Source organism: Bombus bifarius, unplaced genomic scaffold (genome assembly GCF_011952205.1).
Source record: "Bombus bifarius isolate JDL3187 unplaced genomic scaffold, Bbif_JDL3187 scf7180000010271, whole genome shotgun sequence".
NCBI classification, from domain to species: domain Eukaryota; kingdom Metazoa; phylum Arthropoda; class Insecta; order Hymenoptera; family Apidae; genus Bombus; species Bombus bifarius.
In genome coordinates, this window is record NW_022885586.1 from 6,364,849 (window position 1) to 6,385,689 (window position 20,841).

General features: G+C 41.0%; 1 protein-coding gene across 1 annotated transcript in view; it reads right to left on the reverse strand.

Annotated features, from left to right (window-relative positions):
- The window catches only part of LOC117216546 (diacylglycerol O-acyltransferase 1), an 87,870-nt gene extending 69,898 nt beyond the window's left edge, over window positions 1–17,972 (reverse strand). Inside the window, exons 1-2 of the mRNA XM_033463312.1 lie at window positions 17,386–17,972; window positions 6,315–6,443 (exon numbers count right to left, since the gene is read on the reverse strand). Of these exons, the coding sequence (XP_033319203.1) occupies window positions 6,315–6,443; window positions 17,386–17,504 (248 nt within the window). The 5' untranslated portion in view covers window positions 17,505–17,972. The remainder of the gene's footprint in view (window positions 1–6,314; window positions 6,444–17,385) is intronic.
- Window positions 17,973–20,841: the final 2,869 nt, after the last annotated feature.

The window sequence follows — 20,841 nt, forward strand, 5'->3', positions numbered from 1 at the left end:
TTCTCCATGTACGTCCACAACCACTCCTTTTCCACACCCCTCCGTCATGCCGCTTTTTGTCAGCACAAACGCAATCAGTCACGTTGACGCAGGCAACTATAATTGAAGAGCGAGCTGGAAAAATCAAACGTTTATAATTGATAGCTACTGTGCGTACTCCATGTACGGTGGCGAGCCGAAAGTGATTCGAAAGGGAACATCAATCCTCTTATATTACCATCCGGTAAATCACTGGTCGGATAGAATGCCGCGTGTATCTTTGTGCAGTTTCACCGATTGAATTGTTAAACACTTTGCTGGACCGCGAAAAAAAATCGATACACGTCACCGTCTATCTAGGATTGACCGTGGTAATACGAGTTAATTCCTATCGGCGATGTGAATGAAACATACAAAGCCGTGAAGGCAACGAGACATCGAAAAGCGCTTTACCGATGCTGCGAGAGAAAGAATGACGCGACATGGAAACGAGGTATTTTGTTTTTCGAAACCAATGGACAACATGTAATATAAATATCTTGATTTCAATCGTAATATTTCCCCGCCGCTTTTTTGACACGATATGGAGTCGTATGAAAATTGTATGAATTATTCAAACGTTAATCTCCGATGCTTTATTGGAGGCTGGTTTGCGGAAATTGTAAAATAAACTTGCCGCAAGTTATAACAAAAATATCCGCTTTCATGCTATGGAAGATAGTTACGACAAAACACGAAGGTTGTCATTAGGGATACATTCACGTGCTAGGAAAAGGGCACGGTTAAAAGAGCGTTACGATAACTCTCATTTTCATCAGTCTTCATTCACCACGGTTTCTAAATTACCTATCAATTTCTTCAAGCACATTCTTTACTTGGGGAGTGGGACTAGCTTCTAATACGAGTGTTTGTTGTTACAGGAAAATGTAATTTGCGTTGCGTTGCGCCTCAATTATTTATCATATCAATATCATCAATATACGCAATAGACACTGAAAAGAAACGTAGTCAGACAAAAATAAGCTCACTCTATATATAAATATGCCATTTTTATTGGGCAAGTCATGCTCGATAAAAAACAATCGATAACTCTGGCAATCAAAACTAATACAAATTTATGAGAAAATCGTTGAACGATAGCTCTATCTCCTATCTGATAAAGGCTAGCCATCTCCGCTCGCGTTCATCCCTCGTCGTTACAACACAAACGTAAAACTGACAGTACGTACAAAAATTGCAATCGACTGTCTCGGCTTTAGAGGCGTGGAAGTGTACGTTTCCGGCTTAAAAGTTTATTGGATTTATCAAAAATACGATGATCGGTGGTTGTTTACTCCAGATAAGCCTGATAAAGTAACCGAAACAACATGAACTCGAGGAGATATCCGAACCATCGAAATTCATCGATCTAAGGCGTGAGTAGGAACGATATTAAATTTCTTTTGCCGAACGAGAATAGCCGTTCTGATCTGGGCGAACCCGTTAAATCCGCGCCCGTTCTTTGCTCGTCGAAGTTCGTTAATACAGCGTCACGATAAAATCCCCAATTCCACGTCGATCCAGAAGAAGAACGGAGATGGATAAAGAAGGTGATCGAGAAAAGAGTCGTACACTCGTGTCGAGCTAGACAGAGGTAGGTAGGAGGAAAGGTAGAAGAGAAAGAGGATGATGGCTGGAGAAGTTTAGATTGAAAGAGTTACGACGTCAATATGAAACGTTTTGGTGTAAAAACGCGACCGCGAATGGTTCGCGTTAAATATTAATAAATGAGGTCAGGGATGAGGATGTGGTTTATCTTACACCGGCAGCCGGTGAGCACGTTTACGTTGTTACCTTTTATCGTTGGTCTAAAGAGAGTGGCCGCCTGCCACGACACGGCTCGGTGATTTGATAGTTTACGCGATCGAGCTATAAATGAGCAGAGGCGCATTGACACACATTAACCAACACGTTCGCGTCCCTATATAAACCGGGGCAAGCAATATTTTTCTCTCCTATCGAAACAGTCGAGACTCCGGTGTGCGTTCCGGTGTAATGGAACGACATGTAAAAAAAGCCTTGGCTGTCTCTCTAGAGAGGCCACTAGCTAGAAAGATCAGTGACCTGTATGGTCGGCCGTGCCATCATTGATACGATTTAAAACCTCGTTTAGGGGTGTAATCCGGTGACCTGGATTTTGTCCGGCAGCGCATGATCATCTAATGGAATTTCAAGTTCATAGTGTAATTGGCGCGATCCGATTACGAGTACAAAGGTTTACCGTGCAATCTGTCAGATTAAATCACTTTCCGTGGGTCGTTAATCGGATTAAAGTGCTGGCGAAATGTGCATGCAACTCGGCGTAAACATCCAACAGTAGTATCCTCAATTAGACTCAAAAGCACGCCGACGACTAGCGATCGACTTGTCAACGAAATTGCGTTCACAATTATTTGAAACGCGCATAGAAATTGATATAATTAAATAAAACGACGGTCCTATTGTAATTAAATTCGACACGAAACACAGGGATAAGCACGAGGATGTAGAACCGTAATCTTTACAGCGCGTAAGTGTTCATTTTTCAAGTTAGTTTGCAGGAACTCTCCGTCATACAACGCGTACTCAACTTTCACTTAAACGCGTGCTTATTCGTGCATACACATTCACACGGACACACGTCAACACATAAGCGTGTCCATAAACCTGAATAAATCCTCTTAAAACAGACCTAAAGCTACGGACACTTTAGGCCAAACTCTAAAGTAAACTTATTTCTGCAGGATAACGCACTTTGAGCCTTCCTAGTGAGAATGTCGTTCTAAGCTACTTGGAAATAAATCTCATGACGGCAGCGCCGCGACCTCCGTTCCCAAAGGATACAGTTGTGGAATCTCTAGGCTCCGATGATTGATTTATGGCGCGGGAATATCGATATACAGAAATTGAGAACGAAGATAGCCGAACGGTACGGAAACAGTGCGAAACGGAAGCTATCGCGATGCCGGAAACGACTAATGCCATTTTTTCGCGCTCGGTAATACCGGGCAACGGTACAGTTCCGAGGATTCTCCGACTATAGCTCGAGTAATCCGGATGAACGGTGGACGAGTTTTATTTCTCGGTATGACGTGAATCCTTGCGAAAATCGCGGGCAAAATAGAACGACGGAGATGTGAGCGTGACACGATGAATCCGACTGTCTCTCCACGACGAACCCGATATCGAATCGTCGAAAATTTCCAAAGCCGGACATTGTAATCGTTCCTACGAATATGAAACTCGCCAACGAAGCTTCAAAAAATAATGGCTGAAACTTTATCGCGACTCTATACGCTTTCACGGTTGTTGTTCAAGGGTATTTGTTATCGCCCGACACATCAATGTATTTTTGCTCTTTGCGTTCGCTCTTTCTCGATTTCACGCAGTACTTTTAACCGATACGACGGAGATTTAAAAAATCGCAGGGAAATAGCTCGAGTTCGTTATTCGACAGACGGAGAAGAAGAGCATTCGCTCGTTTATTCTTCCCTTCGGATAATTTTATGACAAGTTCCGCGGTTTTTATTCCATACTTGCTTTGATCTTTCGTGAATTCATGAATTTCCGCGAGGAATGTTAAACATAGAAGGACGTTCGTCTTATTTCGCCGTTTGATTCCATCTTCACGGTTTCACGAATCGCGTCCTCGTAAACTCGACCCATTAAGAATTGCACGAAGCTTCGTACAGTTCTAGTTTAAGTGCATAAATTATGAGCAGATCGTGGACCTTTCAAAAAGTTTCTCGGACGCCGCTACGAGAAAAGACAAGGGGAGGGATAGAAACTTCGATACCTCTGTCTTTCTATCTCCATGCCTTTCCACGGACTTTTATCGATAGAACCGGAGTCCTTCGCCGAGAGTCTCGATTAATTGAGTTTTCTTCCTACTTTTTTCACTTCGCAGAGAAACGTCCTCCCACTTTCTTACTGTCGTGTCTCTTTCAAGCTCCATCCACCTCCACCCACGTTTCTCCGCGTCGATTAATCTCGATCGCCGTGAAATCGCGTTGCTTGCTTCGCCCTATTCTAGTGACTCGACAAACGAACGCTTTTTCTTGTATCCGTTCCAGGCTTCAACAGATTTCTTACGAATTCAATTATCATGGAACAAGTGGAATTTAAGGAGGCACGAAAAATTCATCGAATATAGACGAATGTATCTATCGGCTGAAATGTATTTGAAATAGTCTATGACACAAGTTCGTACTAACGATAACAACTATTACTTGATATTCTTTAATTTTTTCTTTTTCTTTCGTGGAAGTAAATAAGAAAAATATCTTATCTTGAGCCTATCACGATATAGAAGGCTAGCCAGAAGGCTAGCATATTTTGAGTCGAATAAACTACTTCAAACTATTTCAACACTTCTTAGGCAAGTCACTCTTCTTCGAGAAACTTGCTCAGACGTCTAGATAGATGGTAATTCGTGAAAGAGAATCACGCAACGACTTTCTAGCTCAATTACACCCTCTTTTTACGTTGCTACATGTTCAAACGCAATGTTAAATGTGTCCGTTATAAGGATCTTCGCACCCACATCCTTTGTAATCGAAACCTGCCTTTAAGAAGACATCGAAAGTGTCTAGAAAGACGCTGTTGATGATTCAAGAAATAAGGCGACAGTATCAAAGCAGATCAAAACTTCCTAGAAATTCTACGATCGGAGAATAATTTGCTAAATCGTGTTGACTGTCTCGAGAACAATTGTCGCTGCTAGTCACGCGTGGAATCATTTCCTGTGTTTGTTCGGAAAGTCTTCAAGTGACCTGCAGCAGCGTTTGTTTTAGAAAACGCTTCGAGAATAGCCCGAGCAATTACGTCGCGAAAGTTTCTTTCGAAAGTTTTTCTACGCTTAACGAGCGTGATAAATTTCTGTTACGCGCTCCCAGGAGCTAGCGGACCCGAGGCCGAGAGTTTACAACGGCGATAAAAATCTCGTTGAAATTATTCATGGGCCGAGCTTGTACTTCGCCCTTCTCCATTCAACGGCCAGAAAATTGGTAAAGGAGGAGCAGGGGGAGGTAGGTTGTGTCTCTCGCGCGGCGAAATCTTTCGTTCGAGATCAGACTCGCGACACGCTGTTAATTTTAATCAACCCGGCAACGAAAGAATCTCATTTACGCCGTTCATAAATTAATTAAATTTTAGACAGATCTGTCCTTGCGGCAAATATCTACATTTCGCAAGATACATTCAGATATAGCGAGTTTAGCGAAAATCGATCCGATAATTCAATCGAGATTCAACCAGCTCGTAAATACATAGATTCTGTGAAATATAGAAATGCATTTATTGGCAATGTTATTGACATATTAGCGTGGCTAAATTATATTCGCCTTTTCACGTGTTAATTAATGCGCCCATACGTGTATCTCTGGTAATAATCTTTATAGCGGTGCAAAGATTTTATCGGGACCATCGATAATGATGTAGTTATCGAAATAGGTTAGACTGCCACGAAGACTTTGATTTTCGACAAGAATGACATCAATAGATCCAGCCAGAAATTCTACATTGTGTCCGAATGACAAGGGAAATCTCATTTTTCACTATTGACTTGATTGATCCCTTTTTTGTTTCTACCATACTGGACGAATTTCAGGTGAAAAAAAAAGCTTGGGAAAATCCTCCCAACGTATCTCAAGCTTTACTTCGTCAGTTCGCTGATTAACTAAAATTTATCCGTCGTTCAAAGCTGCCATGCTGTTTAATTAAAATTTAATTTGATATTTTTTCTTTCGTAATTTATTTTTCGTCCTTGTCTCTTTCCCTGGTCTCCGTGACAGCTTGATGAAGTTGTCGTTCCCAGGGATATTTCCCCCTTTATGGTATTATTCGAGGCTCGAGCGAAACCTTTCGCATTTAGGGGCTTTCCTTCGTGTTTTTCACGCCCCATCCCTTGACCAGTGGCGTGATCGAGAGGTCTACGCTTCGATAATCCATTTCGCACGTACATTCGAAAAAATACCCCGGGGACATATCGAACGCTCAAGCTTCAGGTATCTTTGCAGCGGATAAAGACATCAGTGTCACGAAATGACACTGGTTTCTTTGATAAATTACGCTCGCGACTACGCGCCACGTAAATTGCTACAAATAATTGAACGTCGAGATTTTCGAGAATCTTCCGCATTCTTCTTGCTCTTTTTATCCATCGTAAATCCTATAAATTACTGTCTCTATGATATTACAGGGCAGTACTGCGTCCGTTGTAGTATGAAGTCTAAAATTCTCAACGAATCCGATCACGTGTCGTCCACGATACATTTGATAAGCTAGTGGTTTTATCAAGATTCTCGGTATACACTCACTTTATGAAATTTTCGAGGAGCAATCGGATTCCGCCGATGCCCAACAACAGGAAGCCCCAGTTGACGAATCCCGTGAAGTTGCCGAAGCCCGAGCTCCAGGAGAACAGACTGTCTCTGGGACGATGACATCTGTAAGGAAAAAGAACGGTCCAAGTTAAAAGAAATTCTCATTTCAAATCGATATCATACTGCTCTGGTCCGCGATATAAAGAAGGAGAGGCATCATAGATACATCACTAGAATAAGAATGGAACAATAAAGCCGCTTCCATACCCGTACAGTTATATGCATTTCCATTTCAATTTACGAAGAGGTACACGATTTATGCAACGTATTGAAAACATTTGCTCAAGCTTCTCCTATTTCCTTCTATCTTTCCTATCCACTCGGTTACTCCATCTTCCTTTTTTTCTCCCTTCATCCTTCCCTCTCGGCAAATATATACGATTCGTGATCCGTACCACCTGAAACGAACGCTGGTAGAAACGAACAGGCCATGTCAGACAAGCGTATTAAGGACAGTTCTATTTCTGCATCTTCGAAGGAATATCGCTACCGTATCTACGCTGTATAATATAGGATAAATGCTCGGCACATTCGAGATTCCTTCTCACCTACGACATGGAACTTCTATGGCTATTAAGTGGACAATGTTAACAATACACCAGTTCTCCATCTCATGGAATTTCAATGGCATATACAACATCGCGATGAGTGGCAAATACAAAAGCCCGTCATCGCCTTAGGTATCTCTCACGCAGATAATACACAGGGTGAACCTGAGTAATCGGCTTCCACGGACTACTGATATCATCCCTTCGTGACTGCGAGCGCGACAAGGGCTGACAAGGACCATCATGTAAACTTTTCAAAAGCGTTTTGTCTCGAAGCATAAAGCGTTCAGGGAGACACTTGTTCTTCCTCCGGATAAGACGTGCTTGCCTGAGTGTGAGAATTTAGGGAGACGAAACAAAGCACGAAGAGTTCACGGCGTTGGTTAAAAGTGGAATACACAAGTCTACTCTAACCTATGCCTTAGATAGAAATCATTCGCGAATTTTTCTCTGCCATCAAAAAATAGACTGCTGCTCAGTATTTAAACTTCGATCTTCTTACTGTCCGTCTACCAAGTTCTAACTGGTTTTTACATTAGGACATGATTAAGGTTGAAACTACAACGGCTTCTAAGCCGCCATCGCAGGAAGCCACGAGTCTTAAGTATTTACAAGGGAAGATCCTACGAGCAACTCGATTGGAGAGTTCAATCCCCTTGACGTTAAGTCTACCAAATCTCAAAGGAACAATACGATACTGGATAAAACAAAATGAAAAAGTGGCACGGTGGTGTAGAAGTTGCACCGTGAACGTAATACCGCGATTAAGCCACGAAAGATTAAAGACAGCGAAAGGAAGTCTTTCCTGAAATACTGCGCCGTTTGTCCCTCGTAATTACCTGACAGAAGTCCCTTATTTCCAGCAACTATGTGCATTTAATGTGATCGTTTAACCTGGCCGCTGTCTCGAGTAAATCCTAACTATTACTCTGAATTTATGGCAGATCGTGGTAATTAATAGAGCCGCGATAAAGCCAACAGAGTCGGCCGGAGAGCCGCACAGGAAGAGCTATCTCACACTTCTGATACTGGCCACGGCCTGCATGGCAGGATGCAGACGTGTCACCGAGAACTTCCATATGCATGAGTGCTACTGTACTGGGTGTTCAAAGTGTCGCGACCAACTTGCCCTGAACAATAGGGCCAGAGCAATAAAAGCGTAAACGGTCTTTCGAGTACTTGCATATGGTTAAGGTGTACCACAGGGACCTGTACGCGTTCGCGTGAGTTGAGATCTTAAGTGGTCTAACAACTGTTACAACGTCTTTTCATTCTGACGAAATAATTCAGTGTAAACACGGCGTGATTACGATCGTGTTTAATATTTATGAAGGTTGCTCGTATCTTCGCGAGATATCTTTTAATAAACTTGGAAAGAAGTCATCTCATATCCGTTAGAGAAGAATAGTTTGCAACTCGCTGTTTCGAAAGAATCTCTTTGTTCGGAGAATTCCTTTAGAATTGAAATAATCGCAAATCTTTGTTTTATAAAATTCCACTGCCGACTGACGAGAGGAAGGGCAATGTTTCGGAGCACGGAGTCGTGATATCAGTTAGAAACAATGTATTTCCGCGAGGCTGAGGACGATCCACCCAATGACCCCTGACAAGAAGGCACAAGTTACCGTCTACTTTTCAAAGTTTTCGGGTACTCGGCATACTGCTTTTGGACCGGCATCTCTGTTTCTTACTGCTAAAAGGGAGGGGACTTCTTTCCTGTAGATGCGAAAAAACGGTCGCTCCCATGGTGAGAAAGTTCGCGACACGGCAGTTTTCAACACGACTCGTCGATGGCGCGTGTTATAAGCCCCTCGATTATTGATGTCGTAAAACGAGGCGGCAAACTTTTTGCCCGTAGGCATTCGATAACAAGAGACACCCCTCGTTCGCTGTAACGCAAAAACATGGTTTAATTTTCGTGAAAATAATCTTGGTAAACTCGTTTACGAGAAAACGTAACAACAATCGTTCTCTCCCTCGCCGTATATAAATCAAGTTCGCGGAATAATGTCATTAAAATTCATTCGTGTCCGATCTAGTTTCTTGTTGAAAAATTGCGGGCTATATGGATGTATCTTTCGATATCGAAATTATCGAAAAATACCTTATGTGGCAGTGAATATTTTAGTTTTCACTTTTTATCGACAAATCTGAAATATTTTATGCGGTACTAAAAATGACTGCGCTACTTAATGTAATAATTTAAAAGTTCACTGTATCACAAATATAATCCTACTTATTTTCACGTCACGAAACATGTAAATGGAAGCGTATAAAAATCGCGTTACTGTGCGCTCGACGTTATTGTGACCGCTAATTAAAAAATGTGGCCGATCGTTGTTTCCCACGTTAGACAAGTCGACGCGGGAACAATCTTCCATCCACCAGACACGCTGCATGCGAGCGTGAAAACGTGAATGGAAAGGGAAGGGAATAATCGGCGCATACCAGTAGCACGAAACGGAATAAAGAACGGTAACGTATTTTTGCATGGTGCACCGAAACGAAATAGCGAACGATGTTTTGGTATAATTACCCAACCGTGCGATCGAACCGAGTAATATGGTTTAGTCTGGAAGAGTTTTTGTAAACTGGGCGATCTACGTGGACTGTCCAAAAATCCGGATCATTCCAACTACTCTCGATTTTCCATTTGTTCATTTCAGTTCGTTAATTTTCCATTTGTTCGCGGTAAACTCCCTCAAAAACACGTGAATATCAACATTTAAAAACGCGTAAAACTCTATTAACTCTCTGGCTTATTCGAAACTAACCGTATTTCGTCTCTAAACAGAGAAAGTCTAATACGAAAACCTCCTGACCTATGAACGGGCGTATCGTTAGTTAATTACACGCTCATTAAAATTATCGATACTGATAACGAAGCGCGACGTGCTCCGTGGTCCCGCAGTGCCAACCTGAGTAATTGTAGTTCTATTCACGTAATTAATATTCGGAACGGCGTATACCGGTAACATTTTATTGCTCGGTGAATTATGCGTACGTTTTGCACGCACCAAAATCCATATTTGACGCACGGCGAATCGTAAACTTAATACGAACGTCTGACGCAACTAAAGTGCCATTATATCGGGGGATACGCGTCGTCACGATCCAAGTCATGCTTATCCGGCCGCTCATAATTCGTTTCACGATAACGGACATGGTCCAACGGCCATTATCTAAACCGCACAAGTCCATGAAAAGTATATTACACGCTGTCAACATTCGTGGTGGTTTCTATTATACGGCCGGAATTGAAAGGCTGCCAGTAGATTGTCGGTCGGTTATAGGGCAATTTCGAAATTAATAATTCGATAAGAAGATCTTTCCAAATCTTTGGAAATGATACTCACTGTTTTAAAGCATCATTTTTGCTTAATCAACTAAACAAGATACAGGCTACAGATACGAACTTGGAAATAATTTTGAAATTCCAAACTTTTCATTTTCATTTTTATCGCAATTTACAAATTCTATTAACTTTATTGGGAAGCTTGAAGTTATCAGTTCGTTATAGGTATCGTCCTCAAATAGCTGTTCGGTATCCATAAAAAGAAAAGATGTTTCGATCGAGTCTATTCTTCAACTCTAGTTCAATAAGGTTTCTATATTTTTATCTCGCGAACTATGAATGAACCAGCATCGATACAGCTACTACGTCTCGCAAGAAACCGGTAGGTAACACTTGATGCGATCCCGAAATGCGAGAGACGAGGGGAAAGACGAGCACCCACAAAAGGGAGCACGGCACTCGCGTTTCTCTTTCATCCCCTTAGCTGTTCCTCGAATCTGAAGTCAGTCTCATCGGATACGGAAGCGGGGAAGCCGTTGTACATACAAGAGCGGACACGAAGATGAGAGGAGGATGGGTAAAAAAGGACGGAGACGAAAGGGCGTAGAATGGCAGAAAGGGGCAGCAGGTTCATAGGATTCCCGTATCTGCCTTGCGAATCTTCCTGACACCGGAACCCTCGTGAATATTTAAACGATAGACGGATATACATATATTACCCGTGTAATGAGGGAGGAAAACTTGCCGCTCAGCCAGCCGCCACCGGCGAATCGGGAGCAAACGAAAGAGAACGGGCAGTAGCAGGAACAGTAGAGGGTAGAAGAATACTCTAAATGATTCATGAAGGAAAATTAAATGGCGCCTTAAACAGATCTTCTTCCTAGCCCGATTTTCGTTCACCTCGTCTTCCTTCCGTTCGTCGTCCTGTTCTCCTTCCAAGTTGGAAGCACACCGGAATCGATTACCAGGAGCCACGGTATTCCGTCTTTCTCGCCCCCTGTCTATCTGTCGGTTCCGTCCGCATGTCTGTCTGCCTGTTTTATTGTCCCCCATCCTTTCACCGCGACATCCCTAACTTTCGCCGTTGCATTCCTTCCGTTCACGATCCCCGAGGTTCATCAGAGTTCCCCCCTCGCCTGTTGTAAGAAGACAGCCTCGTTGTTGGAAATATAAATCCTTGTTCGACAAGGGTAAAGTCGGAGTTAGGAACGTTTAGACTTTGAAGAGAATTCTCTCTCTTGGCTACTTGGATTGAATTTTTCTACACTCCACTATTTTTATTACGGTAATGTCAATAAATTTTCGCTGGGAATTTAGATACGGCTTTTAACTGGATGTATTTCAATACTACGATATTTTCTGCCTAACATTTGGACAGCAACGAAATACCATTTTAATTTTAGTTAAAGCGATTCGTTTATTTTAGCCGTTTTCAATAATCGATTTTGGCAAGTAGATTCCGTGAATGAATGAATTCCAGGGACGAATGAATCGCGGCCGGTGATGTGGATCGTGCGGGGCAACACCGAATCCAACCTCAAAAACCGCAATCGTCTTCGTGCCTAATCCACCAACGCTCGTTCAGTCCCTTTCTGTCGACGTAATCGCTTTCCATTGTTCTTCCGGCTGATTTCACGCGCGAGATTCGACACCAACGCCGCAATCTTCCGCGAAGAAAAGAGCCGTACGATGAAAAGGGAGGAAACAAGAGGAAACTAGAAAGCGACGGCCGGATTGACAGCACAATACCGTTAATCCTCATTCGTTTCGAAGTCGTGTCAGCCGAAACGGTGGCGCATCGTCCAGTCCGTCCGATGACGAAGATTAAAAAGTTTTTGCCTGACTAGACGAATCTCCGAAAAGAAAAAAAAGAAGGAATCAAACGTCGAAACAACTGGTAGATAACAAATAATGCATTTTCTGTGAAGGAAATAAGACAGCGAGGAAAGCTTCGAAAATAACGAGACCCAAGTATCGCTAGGTACTTTTTCAACACCCGACGCTGCGAGCTACGAAAAGGAGGTGTTAGTTCGAACACGAAGGCTTGTGATAATGATACGAAGCCTGGGGATGGTGATGATGAATGTGCATGAGCGGCAAATTAAAATCCTCGAGGAAAATCTTGCGCATTCCCTTCGCGAGTCGTTCAATACTGTAACACCGAATGATTATTTCCATGTACATACACATGCATATATCGAGGAGAGAGAACGCAAAAGAATGTCCGCGAAATAATCACCAATCTGCTCCCCTTCTGCTTCCTCGTAGTTGTTATCGATTCGAATATCGAGCCCAGAGACTGGATAAGAGCAGTCCAGTAGTTGGAAATACTGCAGAAATATTAGCAAATAGTAGGTGAGAACGTATTGATAACACCCGAGAAGGGACCGCGATATATGCGAGAGAAAGATGGGGAGGAAAATACGTGGGATATCATTGTTATCCGCCTCTCATTCGACTATACATTAGCGAATGATTATTGCCCTTCAGCAATAGCATGTCATTTCAGGGCACAGACAGACATATTGGAAAATGTTCATACTGGACGTTAATGGCATTCTTCGCCGTCTAACTATATAACGTGTAATTACAATCCGTGTCACTGCGAGAATAACAAACTTTTTTGCTTTGAAATGGACGTTGTTGGGTGAATATTTTACGGATAGGCACTGGCTCTACCACCAGAGCGGAAGTCATCGGGGATTAAATTCAATTTACGGGTAAACACATGCGAGCAGGATGTTCGCATCGAAGGATCGTGCAAACGGAAACTTTAAAATCAATCTGGAATTGAAAGATCGTGCAAGCCAGACATAGCTTTCCGTGTGAATTCCTTCGACCAAAGGGTTTGATCATTCGATATTCACCGCGTCCAACGAACCCAAACGCGCTCGCGCCTAATTGCAAAGTTGGCGAAAACAAGAAGTATCTGGCAAACACGGAACGGGTAAATACAGTAGGGCTCGTTTGTTTAAGAGACGAAGGAGTGGTGTGCCATCTCTGATTCTCCGGCATAATGGACGATCTCGGGCAAGAAAGCGAGAAGCGGGGGAGGAGGTGGAGGAGGAGTGCGAAATGGGGAGAAGAAACAACTAAAGGTAGAAAGGTGCTCCTTCGCGGAGAGCAGAAGTAAGAGAGAAAAAAAGAAAGGAGACTTGTTTGCAGGTCATTATAGCTTGTCAAAGGGGCAAGAGAAGATTTCACTGTGTTTTCGGTAGCTGACCTCTCGCTAATAAAACAGAACTTGCCGGAAGGATGTGTTCTGGAATAAAGCGCCCCTGGCATCATCATCGCCAGTGTTCGTCTCGTCTCGCTAATTAACGTCCGCTTGCACGAGATGATAACTCCATCTAAAATGACTACGTTTATTTCTTTTGGTCTCCTACCACTCCTGTTTCTTTCTTTTTTTTTTTTTTTTAGCGGAGCTTTGTTCGCAACATTTTTCCCGCCAGTCCTATCGCGTCTCTAAAATCCAAACAGAAAGCCTCATGAATTTTCTTTTAGTCTTAACGCTCCTCCAGATTTAATCCTGTTTTTAACGCATTAATTTTTGATCGTGCGCTCGATTAGACCGTGGACTTGATTAAATTTTTTTCCACGGCGGATAGATATTAAAGCCACACGCGCGCGCGAAACTTCATAAATCTGAACAAATGGAATTTGCCCACTGCTCTGGCTTCTCCAGCCTCCGACCATCCTCCCTTTTTGTTTACGGAGAAATATTAACACGAGTTACAGCTTTCCCTCGGTACTTTCACGAACGCTCGAGGATTCTTTGATTAGCGATTCTGATTGCAGGAACGCGGCAGGTCGCGGAATCTACGTTTTGAATTGGGTACGCCGTAAACCGATCATGAATTTATGATACTTCATTGCTCGCAGGAACGCGTACGAATTCACGAAAGTATTTCCGCGATATATCCCGGTTATCCTGCACTCCTCGTCTACCGCCGCCTCTTTTCCCTATCACAATATGCTTTTGCCTCGTCACTGAAATTAACATTTTAATTAAGAGCATGCTAGAGCAAACGCGCTGCCAACCATTCTATAGTAGATATTAACCTCGTCAGCTATTTTAGAAGACGTTACGAAAAAGCTTGGGAGGCAAAAGTTCAAATTAATATATACGTTACGATTCTCATTGAAACAAGACATGCCATATCTTGATTAGCTTTATTCAAAGATTAATTCCTTCAGCCTTGAATTATAAAGCTCGCGTTACGTAACTAACTCGCAGTTTAAACGACTCATTGTCGCTCGTATAAATAGCGTTCGATGGAGAAGCAAGAAAAAGGGAATAATTAATTACGGCAGGCTTATCGCGTAAAAAAAGTGGACAGGAGATTGTTAATTACTGTGAACAGAAGTGTGCGGTTTGTTCCAAGCGCACCTATGGGAATTATTCCGTAATTCGTACAAAGAGAATTCACAGCACTCTGTTGTTCCGATTCGCATTACCCAATGTGCACAGCGATACTGTGTGACCCAACAGGACGCGGTTTTTGAGCGTTTGATTTGTTAATTAATAGAAACCGTTTGCGACTGCATTTTACTACAAGCAACATAACATTCGGTATCGAACGAGCTGTATTGTCGTTTTAATTACGTGCCAATAATCTCTTTTTGATACTTATTAAAACAATGTAGAATTTTATTTGAAAACTTGTAACATATTTTGCTACGTTCATAAAATAAGATTATAAAATGTTTGCAGCCTTGAAATTATGATACTAGAGAATTGTGTAAATTAACATACTTTATTCTGTATGTACAATTTTATTTTGTAATTTGTAATTTACACAATATGTTAAGTACATTTGTATTTAAACGTAATTTATTGTATGAGTATTGATTTTTTAAGCGCATCTATTATCATAATTAATTCCAACGAATAGAACAGGAAATGTAGCAGTAAAATTTACGCGTGTATGTTAATACTGCGCTTTGCTATAAAATACCATCAAGTCCGCACACGAACAACTTTCTGTTTGTGTAACCGAAGCGAGCCACGATTAAGCCTGATATATTGCTATTTATATATCAGCAAAGTCTAATCTAATAGCGTGCAAATATATCTTAAGACAATTCAGTGCATAAACCAACAACGTTATCGGCTAAACATGATAGAATTCCGTGTACATACAATCTTCTGAGCGAAGAAAAGCAAGCATTATTTCAGGATTATTAACGACTTTAAGCCGCCATCAGAATATTCTGCGTTTTTCTTGCAATCTACGACATGTAGGATGATTTACAATCGCATATTGAAATCTCGAGAATTGCCTTAATTACTTTAAATTCGTTCTAAACAATCACGTGAGTATCGAATGAATTATCATAACTTAACAGATATCGAATAATATATTCTTATCGTTCAATACTACCGTATTAAGTCATAAAACGGAACTGAACGATCAGATGACTAAACGTCACTGCGATATTTTCTTCAATTCGTTAAAACTCGAGAGGCAAACGCCTGAAGTATTGACACGCAATTAAGATTCGTTCGGCATAAAACGGACAAGGCTTGATTTATTACAAAATGCAAGAAACGAGGAAAAAATATATAGTCGGATTAAAATTGGTCGATCAACACGTTCCGGAACCCGTTCATTACTTATTTCAGACGTCTAACGAGATCTTATTGATCGTAAAGTTAGGACAGTTAATTGTCATTCACTTTGCTTGAACTTTAAATGAAGCTTCAGCCGAGGTTCCCATTGTTTTCAAGCATGAAGCTCGAGTATCACTGTCGGTTATCGCGAACCTGGCATCGAGATAAGTTTCCCTGTTGCAAAGGAATGGGGACTGACGCATAAGCGTGGGGAGAGCGAAACTCAATAATTATGCCATAGCTAGAGAACGAATTATCTAGCTGTGTTTTCTTGACGTGCAGTTCCATTAGAAGAGGCGAACGGCTCGTTAAGAAAGTTTTCATTTCCACGACGTGCACTCAAGACTGCATTCGATTGTCTGTCCTCGTGTTCGTTCTACTGAATGAACTTTAAACAGCTTATTCCCACCTCCAACTTTGTTTCTGAAATCATCCATGTCACTGCAAATATTGACTATCGCGTTATTCACTTTCCTAAAACCAGTTCCTAATTTGTCGATGTTTAAACTTGTAACTTTGAAAACGAGATTTGTCTTCGATTTCTACACCAAGATATTCCATATTTCTATGAAGACATTCTTCGATAATAATAACGTCTGTAATACGATCCAGACGTTATGGCGTTGGTCGCTACTTCTACTTTCTATCGAATTAGGTGCATGAATACAATCAAACAATTAAACACCAATTACTTGTCAACGTAAGTGTATACTACGTCTAAGACGTTACGTGAACCTTAACCCTGTTCCAAATGATAAAACTGTATCTTATCATCTCTTCAATAGTAGTGAAATATAGAGTTTATATCAATAAAAATTTGTACGATTTAAGCTACAAATCTAATGTTTAAATAGCGAAACCTAATTTTCAATTGATGTAACACTTGCCTTAAAAGGATATAATATTTTTATCAATTCCAAAAAGGTATGTAATGAATTTTTTTCATCTCATTAGCCCTAATTTGAATTCATTACTCCATATCGGAATATCTAAAAATCGCTCGATTCTGCCATAAGCATAAATAAAGCCTGATCAAATCGGATAGAAGAGAGGTGTTTTATCGTTAGTCTGAGTCATCTCAGATCACCTATAGAACAGATTAATTAACTAAGGACGTGGAAGGTGTTATGAAACGAACTATAGGAAATTTATGTGCACTACACTACCGACTGACCTCCGCATCGATTATGATGTGCGACAGAACGGCGTGGAGGAACGTATGTTAAAACGAGAAAAGGAATGCAGCGTTCGAAGGAGGGGATCGTGAATTCACAGTTGTGCTCGATCAGAAACGAAACGCGCATGCGTGTTGTTTCGTAAAGTTGTCTGTTACGTTGGAGCAACTCCAGAGAATCAGAAAATTTTGTGTAACCGTATTCTCGTCGACGTCGATCATCGTCTTCTCAGCGATACTCCCTTACCGACAGTTTCAAACGATCATCGGAAAAAACGACAAAGTGTTTACGTGAACCGTAACAGAAATCGACTTCTAGTTCGTTTACACTCGAGACTGTTTACAGTCGTATATAACAAAAATGTAAGACTCACGGTTTGTCAGGCTGTGATTTACGTGCCAACATTTCCGCTTTTTGGATCTCCTCGGCCCGTGTCACGCTTTTCGTCCTCCTTAACCTCACCTTCGTGTCGTTTTCATGCTCTATCGTCATGTTGGCACTCTGCGACGAGGGACAACTTCCACGCGCGCTCTACGCTATGCAGGGGTTCACACACAATCGTACACAAACTCACACGTGCGCAATTAGCTCGGTGAGCCGACTCACGCTTCACGTTTACACTAAGAGAAAAGAAAGCAAAACCGGACAAAAACTGATCGAAATAAAACGTTTACTTTCATTGATGACGCGATAGACCTGATAAGGATTTACAGATCGAACTATAAGATCCTATAGCTCCACCTGGTTTGTTTCACCTGCAAAGTGTCGATATAGCTAGACCGGTATACTTAATCTCTGGCGTTTTTATATAGTCAGACCACACACGCGATCGTGTTTACGAATAGACAGTCACGGTGATACTACCAGCTTTCATTGGCCTTCTCGGTCCGTTGTGTATTTATCTTTGTCTTCTATAGATAACTAGTAGTAACTACGCTTTTTCATAGGACCATTTCTCGATCACGTTCTCTAACTTGAATGTATTTTTTAATATAGAGGGCATGAGTGTTTTGCTTTTTTGGCGGGTTATGCAAGCTCCTTTCAATTTGCTTTTTCTTGGTGGGTTAAGTAAGTTTTTCACAATTTGTATTACCTGTATTACGGAAAAATAAAAGACGAATATTTTGAGTAAAGAAAAAAATAAATAATATGCAGACATGTTTTTCGACTTTGGCTAATTATTATCGTGTAGCTTGGTAGAGGGAAGGTATTAAATAAACAATACGATTAACTAAGATAAATTTGAAGTGACTAACAGGAAAAATAAATATACCATGAAATGACGCAGTATAAATTCTTCTTACATGACTAACCAGTTATAGTGTGATATTTCGTAGTGTCTGTAATGTCTCCTACATAAAAGACTGGATAACTGAGGATCGTTCTAGTATTTAGAGCGGGTGCAACTCGAAAATTATATTCGCAAATCACTCTGCCACGATCTGTCGTTCTTAAAAAATTAATGCCTGTTTTTAAAAACGGACTACACCATAAATGGACCGTGCTGAACGTATTTATATTCTAGCTGGCTTGCAACAATTAGATGGTCCGGATCAACCTTCTCAAAAGCTAGACAGTTTATACAAAATGCTTTGTCAGTTTTTGCTTTATCAGATTGCCGTAGCTGCTTTGTCACAAACAATTACCTCGTTGTCAGTTGTAGCACGATTCATTAAACATACTGTGTAATTGTGTCCTGACTGCGCTATGTAATTTAACTTCTTCAAGGTTGTAACTTTAAACGCAAACGCGCTCAAGCAGCTTCACAAATGTTCCCCTTTCTCCAGTTCTCGCCAATGAAAGAAGCTGCTCTTACCGGCTCATGACATTTAAGACGCGAACTTGACGCGAATAATTAGGTAATTACTTATAATCTTTAGAGAAAATCTCGAGGGCTTAAACGTCAGATGAACGCGCGCACGCTCTGGACGCGTCCATTTTTGCAGTCGTTTGGATAACAGCGAATATAGTCCGCAATTAAAATGGATAATTACCGTGTATCGTAATCCGGCTTTACGGGTTGAAACTTCGTATTTTACAGTGGTAGTTACAATTTGATGGCATTTTTGTTCCTCTGTTTCTCGTAATAAAACATAATTCCATCACCTGTGTTTTCACAATCGAATAAGGAAACCAATGATGTATCGTTCGTTGCTTCCTTTGAATATTCTGAAATTGAGTATGTTAAATGAGAAAAGATATATATACAATATGTACAAAGCGAATAATTGAGGGAGAGGGATTTTACATTAAATATGCTCAGTCAGAAACGCGATGGCTTAATTACAATTCGATTTAGATTCGTTAATACATATACATATTTTCAAATTATCAAAGAAAATTTTAATTGTTGATAAAATAACATTTACTTTTGCTCTTACTCGCTCACTGCTGTCTCTCCACGAATATCATTTCCACGAATATAATATCACCATGGAAAATCGTTAAAAATGATTTAATGAAATTCATTCGTGTTCACGCGGTAATTATCTTGACAAAATATCCATTAAGACTTAAGATATCGCAAGCTTTGCTTTTTGAGTTTGCCGATTGGGAGAAGCCCCCTCTCGCTTCGTCTGCATCTCCGTGCCGTGGAAACCCGGGAACTCCAATGAACGGTCGAAAGTTTCGGAGTAAATAAACTGGTGGCCAAACACGTGAGACAATTTCGCGTGTCAATTACGCGACTCTTCGAATCCTTGACTTAACTGAAGGATCGTCGAACTCTGAAAAGACGAGGATAGACACCAGTTGGAAGAAAAGCTAATTAAAGTGGCGTATTCGAGGGCGGAAACCCGCAGATCCACGACAAACGCACAGGAAATCCGTCCCTTTAAACATCCCTAATGCCACGATGCATCCACTTCTGAGGATTCACAATTAAGCGCGTCTCTTGACGAGCATCGTCGTGAAACGCTATCAAGCTCGTTACTAATTATCTTCAGCCACGATGTATCAGAGCTCGCGAAGCGGAATGTTGCCAAATGTAACCACCTCACGTCGCCAACTGTAACAACACTTTCACGTTACATAATACATTCGTTTCAAACAAATTCAATAGTCTGACGTAAGGTAGTTAGAGGCAGTCGATTCATTTTTCAAGCTTAATTATGAGCAGTTCAATTTTAGATTTGTAGCTCAGGGAATGATAAGTATAGGAGTTGCTAAAAAGATAAGGAGGATAACATTTTTAAAGAATGAATCACGAACTTTCTCTTTTATTTTGTTTATTTTTATACATTCTTAACCATAATAGAAACAGTAAATTAATAAACATCTATACACAATATGAATAAATTACGAGCATAGTGACGACGGACAAGTAATCGTTAAATACTTCCTTTTATTCTTACAATCAAGGCATAATGTGGGAGATACACCGAATTCACAGGAATTACTTATGAATGACTAGAGATTGGGACCGAAGCGGATATTTATACTGGAATATCAGGAACGAATGAGAAGCAATTCAGAGAATACACGTGGAGATTTGACATGCATAGTGTTACGTGCGCTTTTGGCAGCACGTGGTAAGAATGTGTGCTGTGCAAGTGGAATTTTTAGAAATGCGATATGATCCAGAAGCGAGGGAGAGTTCCGCATAAATGATTACAGAGTAAAGGAAATTGAGAACTATCGTTATTAATTCACCAATAAATACAATTACCGTTATTTCATTTTATATTTTCTAATAAAAGTCTGCCAGTAATTCAACGTTCCTCCAGTAACAGGCGCGTTCCGCAAAGTTAGAGCTCAATTAAATTCGGCTGCACTCTATCAAAACACATTCTCCTTGGTTTCGTTTATCACGCGAATGAAATACAACCTA